The sequence below is a fragment of the Myripristis murdjan genome, chromosome 2 (genome assembly GCF_902150065.1).
Source record: "Myripristis murdjan chromosome 2, fMyrMur1.1, whole genome shotgun sequence".
Taxonomy (NCBI): Eukaryota; Metazoa; Chordata; class Actinopteri; order Holocentriformes; family Holocentridae; genus Myripristis; species Myripristis murdjan.
This window is the reverse complement of record NC_043981.1, coordinates 2,158,759-2,164,758: the sequence shown is the minus strand read 5'-3', so window position 1 is coordinate 2,164,758 and position 6,000 is coordinate 2,158,759. Positions and strand designations below refer to the sequence as shown.

Sequence of the window (6,000 nt, the reverse complement as noted above, 5' to 3'; positions counted from 1 at the left end):
CAACTGAAGGTTTTATCACTGTTGTGCTGTTGTTTTTTTTTCTTTTTTTTTGTTGTTGTTGTTGTTTTGCAGGATATAAAAGGAAAAGGCGAACCTCCATGCCAAACAATTCATGCTGGTGCTGGTAGCCTAAATTGGAACTTCATTCATTAATTCATTCAGACATGTCGTAGAGGACTATAGACACACTTTGTCTTTTTCTTCTGTTTTTATTCTTCCTTCATTTGAAACAACACGCCCAACACATCAGCCTAACACCTTCACCGGGGGCAAGGCAGAGAAGATAGCTCCAAAACAGTTTATTTATGACTTTGGAAAACATTTCAAGGCATTCCACTGGATAATTACATTAGTTACATCTTACCATCCCCTTTGCAGTACACTGACTACATTGATTACATTGGCATATCACCAGTTGAATGATTAAGGTCCATAAAAAAATAAAAAAGATGTAAAGAAAAAAGTATTTCTTGTCAAGGAAAAATCTTCAACTCTGTGCCTTGAAAACAGACTGGAACTTTCACCGCTGACTGCCAGGACTTGGCAGTATTTAAATGATGTTTTCTGCATATTTCAGTCTGAGACCCCATGACTTAAGATTGAGGTTTCTGTAGCCGTACATTTCATTCCTTATCGTTGCCAATGTGAAAAGTAACATTTAACTGGTACTCAATCTAGTGATAAATCACTGCAGCACATCTGCCATATGGACAAATGGATTAACATAAATACCGATGTGGATCAACTGAATGTTTTATCACTGTTGTTATTTCTTTTTTGCAGGATATCCCATCAAGCTGGAGCTTTCCCAAGGTAACCAAAGACCATCCTAGGCTCTCTCCTGTTCCCTGGGAGGACGGGGGAGTTGTGCAGCAGCCGCCGATCTTCATGCAGGCTCTCGGGATGGGGAGCTCTGAGAAAGCTGCTTCATTTGGCCGGAGCTCCGTTTCTCAGCTCGTGGCTTGAGCAGGAGCAGGAGACGTACCGGAGGCCTGCCTGGGTGGGTGGGGGGTGGCGGGCGGGCGGGGCTGGGGACCTTAGGGTGGACCATAACCACGACCTGCCAGGCTTGGGCTCAGCACAGCAGGAGCATGTCAGCGCCAGGAGGCCCTTCATGGATGTCTCGCGCCACGGCCAAGGCCGACCTGCTGCTCTGGTTGGGGCTTGTGTCCATCTGTTTGGCCGCCGTTGAGGCCCAGCAACACCCTGTGGTCACCACCAATTACGGGAAATTGCGGGGGGTCAAGGTGACGTTGCCTAATGAGATTCTGGGACCTGTGGAGCAGTATTTAGGGATCCCCTATGCGTTGGCTCCCACTGGGGAGAGGAGGTTCCAGCCGCCGGAGTCACCTATGTCCTGGCCGGGCATCAGGAATGCTACTCAGTTTGCTCCAGTTTGTCCTCAGTTCTTGGAGGACCGCTTTTTGCTCAATGATATGCTTCCCGTGTGGTTCACCGCCAACTTGGATACAGTGGTTACCTATGTGCAGGAGCAAAACGAGGACTGCCTTTACCTAAATATCTACGTCCCTACAGAGGATGGTAGGTTGATTCACTTTGTCCCTTTCTCTCCTCTACCTCTTGCCTCTTGGCTAGTTTCCCTTTACATTTCACTCCTCTCTGGGCAGGCATACCTTGAACTTTGAAGCCAAAGTTACTTGCTCAGACAAATAGCTTCTCCAAAGGCAACATGTCTTTCAGTCGTAGGATTCCCAGTTCTTCCATATCCAAAACCTCCAGATAAATTTGTTCTCAACCATGGATCTTCATTTTGTAAAGGTTATTTGTTGTTATAGATGCATTCTCCTATTAGTGCATTGGAGCAGTAATTCACACAAATTTTATTACTTTTGCAGTACACCCTGCAAAATTGGCATCCTCTCTTACCTGCAGAAACCCTTTCATATGAAGGGATGTTGTCATTCTATATTTTTGTCCACTCACAAGGAAAAAAAAAAACATCTTTACTACCATTTTTATCATCTTGGTTAACGTATAGGTTGGTCTAGCTCAGTATATTCCTGCATCAGTTAAAAAGATGGAGATGTCTAATTATGTTGCAAAGGAATAACAGGTCTCAGGTAAACCAACATCAATCTGATATTCAGAGGGGCTGAGGACAAAAGAAATGAATATTATTTTCCATTGCCCATTGTAATGTCACTACTCATATTCAGTTTTGTTACATCACTTGGTACTGGATAAAGAAACAATATTCTGAACTGTTTATTGCTTGCAACCAGCAGCCTATATGCTCTCTTCCTGTGTTTGTTCTTAAATCTGTATTTCTCTTTTACAGAGAGTATTTCATGACAACCTCTAGTGAATGACATAATGGCAAAATTAAACTCTTTCTAGATTGTGTGCATCCTGTGGGACCCTCTCTAATATCCCTTGGAGTCTATGGACCCCAGTTTGGGAAACTGTTGATTTTGCTAATGGTTCAGTCCCAAAGCAGACATTGACTGTGTCATCCAACAGAGAGGAAAAAGCAAAAAGCCTCTCATCTAACCGCTGAGAGCTCATGCTGGTTTATACTATAGCCACAAGAGTGCTGTTTGCTGAGAGTGATGTAAGATTAAAAGGGAAGAGAAAAACATACCGAGAATGCAAGGTTCTGTATTGCTTTCAAGGCTTGAAGGTCCATTTACTGCAGTTTTGCTTTCGCTTTGCCCTATGTGAGCAAGCACTTCAGAGACACCCATACAAGTCGAGCACTTTATCTATCGAGGTCCTGCAGTAACCACCACGTATAGAAAAAGAGAAAAGCGTGTTAAGTAAATTCTCAGCTTGTTCAACTTAACCTAAAACAGGTTGAGGTCAGGATAAGCAGGCTCGCTGGGCTGTTTCAGGAAGCAGGGCACGGTGGATGGCCTGTGGAAGGAGAGTGAACGTTAATGTGGCTGAGATTTTTGACAGCTCCATGCTAAATTTAGTTTGAGCTCTTGAGTACATGGTAGATTAAAGAGTGCAGGATAGGGATAATCTCGCAATCCTGGGTCAGACGCACAGGAGGGAGCTACTCTGAAATGTTTCAATATCTGCGACAAACAAAAGTTATTGTGCTCTACCAAGAATGTACAGTGTACTGTGTACTTTCTCACCATGGCTGTTTGAATCTGCTTTTGTAGTGTCAACAACCAATATTACAGCCAGTAAAGTCAAGAGGATATATAATATGGTATATGAGATCTTCTGATGTTAGCTCTCTAAACATTAATAAAGGATTCCTGCAGCGCCAATTGAAATAAGATAAGAAATTTCACTCTTTCAACAGTTACTGTTATCAGGTGAAAAATCTCTATCTCCACAATGTCTGGAGGTGGGGAGTGTGTGTGTGTGATCTCGACACCATGGTAGTGACCACTGTTATGTAAGTAGTTTTCTAATTTGACTGCAATACGGGCACATTCCAGTGTGGTGCTATACCATAATTAGGACAATGCACTCGGACATGCACTACCAAAGATAAAGAGCTCTGGGTTTGTGGAGTAAAACAGTTCCGTATTAAAATCTGTTCTGCACTCATGGAAAGGCTCAGTAGGTGGCGTATTATTATGGAACAGGTGGATGATTGATTCATTTCACTGAGGCATCCACAGTTGGCCTTGGGTTAAAATATAGTTTAAATAAGAAATAAAGATATGAGGAATGCGGACTGTGTCATTATCCCTATAAAGCCTGAACTATGAAAGAATTGGCAGAAAATTCCAATTTTTTAAAATTGAACCCTTTATTTAGTCCTATAACAAAATATATATATAAAAAATTTCAAAAAATATGTTATTATACGGCCTTTCTGGTGTATGATATATGGTATGTACTTGAAGTGCCAATGGTATGGTCCAGGGTGAACAGGGGAAGTGTTCAAAGGTATACAACAGTATTTTGGTCAAGTATTGATTAAACTGAAAACAAAAAACAGAATTGAAAATCTGTATCATATATGATACAAATGGCTTTGTAGGGTTAAATTAATCTGCATGTCATGATTAGACTTACTTGGTGTGAGAGAGGAGACTCAGGCACTTGCTTTTCATAAACTCGCTAAAATTAAAGGCTACAACAAAACTCAAGTTATTTTTTTTTTGGTCCTCATAGGCACAATAGCCAACTGGTAGGTTTGCAAACGTGTATTAGCCTACAGGTACAGAAATCCATCGGTTGAATAGCTGCTGCTGTTTTGCACCGTCAACAACTGTTTTTGTGTGCTCCGGGATGCAACTTTGTCTAAATGACATGACATGATCGAGTTCCCAGGCTTACACCCAGTCAGTTTTCCAAGTAACAACGAAGGCTGTTTTCATCTCTGCAAATGGAAAGAATGAAGAGGGCAGATAAAACACAATGCCGCAACATGTTGTAGGCTAACAAGCGCAGCGTCAGCTCCTACTCTGGATTCGCAATTCATGCTGCAGTTTAAGATAGTGAACTGCACAGGGAGATGATATATGGGAGAAAGATACAGCTGTACTTTATTAGAGTATTATTAACATTACTTTTTTTAATTTACTGGCCCTCTTTAATTAAAAAAAAAAATGCAGTGTCACAGTTTTCTGTGTGTAAATTATTAAACTGCTTAGCCTAAATTCACAGTCATTTTTCCATAGATGTGATTGAGTCACCATAGCAATATTACCGAAATATTAGAGGTGGTAGTGTGAAAAAACAATTTCATAATCACCAAAATTCCCACAATTACTGAAAATCACCAAAGGTGCAATTATACCACACAGTTGTGAGGTTTGCTCAACGTTCCCATTTCAGTAATTCTAGTCAACAGTGCTTCACACACAGAGATACGGTGCTACATTCCCTTTTTTATGTTTCATCATATCCTATTATTGCAAATGGAAAAACAAAAGTGTTAACACAGATGGAGAAAAAAGAGTCATAATAATCTGTCTCCACACCCTGAGCTCAGTAGGGAGTGACGTTTCTATCCCAGTTAGAGCTCCCTGCGCTGCCCATCATCTTTATATCCTCCGAGTTGGCCTTTTCAGAAATCCGGTGTAATGTCAAAATATCCTGCCAGCCGAGGATCATGGAGGGATTTATAGTTTTACTGCACCTCAAGTGGGTTGACAGATTAAGCGTCGCCTATTCTTTGTCATCTGATTTTAAGTTGAAAAAGGAAATCCACCCTGGCCTGCACGCAGCGCTCTCAAATGACTGCATTGTCATAGCCTCTCTGGTTTTGTGTTGAGTCCTTTGGCCGAGCAGACAAAGTGCTGCCTGTCTGGACGTTGGGAAATGCCCAAAAGCTCTTTTCATTTTAGGTGTGTGTGTGTGTGTGTGTCTGTAGACAAAGAGCTGCAGGTTATTAGGTGTGTCTGTGTGAGAAAAGAAAAGGAGGGAGTGAAGGTGTGTGAGGAAGGGAGGACATGTATGTGAGTCTGGAGTGTGTGTGGAGAAATAGGGTGAGGGGCAAATTATTGCATGTGTGTGTGTGTGTGTGTGTGTGTGTGTGTGGTGTTATGGCAGTAAAGCCAGCTTTATCAGCCTCTGCAGTAGCTGCAGACTGACTAGGGAGGTGGCATGCAGCTGTATTGTGAATTAATCAGAGCGAAGATGTTTCCTCGGGGGGTTTCTCGGTGAGGGAGACAGTACCACAGCAGCATCGTCTCCTTTTTTTTAATTGTCGACATCTCTGGCATTAGTTCTGTTTTACTACTCAACACTGAAACGTAAGACCCTGTTACCTCCATATACATAGTCTCATGTCTCAGTGGCAGGCATCTGATACTTTGAAATGAGACATTAGTGTACGCTGTCACCTGCTACTGTATTCTCTTTCCCCTGCTTGTCAGAGATGAGATAATATGTGTAAGTTGAGAAAATGTGTCGCTGCTTGCAGGGTATAGATGGCTACAACAGGCAGTTTTCCCAAATTTGGAATCATGAAATCAACACATTTTCTCTGAGGAAAATCAGTGTTGTTTTTGTTTAAATCTACATGTTTCTCTTTCTTAAAGGACCACACCACTGATTTTGAATATT

At 41.9% G+C, this 6,000-nt stretch overlaps 1 protein-coding gene across 2 annotated transcripts in view; it reads left to right on the top strand.

Moving 5' to 3' along the window:
- Nucleotides 1-1,091: 1,091 nt before the first annotated feature.
- The window catches only part of nlgn4xa (neuroligin 4 X-linked a), a 78,967-nt gene continuing 74,058 nt past the window's right edge, over nucleotides 1,092-6,000 (top strand). For both annotated transcript variants that reach the window (XM_030074521.1, XM_030074530.1), the window contains exon 1: nucleotides 1,092-1,542. In XM_030074521.1, the coding sequence (XP_029930381.1) occupies nucleotides 1,092-1,542 (451 nt within the window). The remainder of the gene's footprint in view (nucleotides 1,543-6,000) is intronic.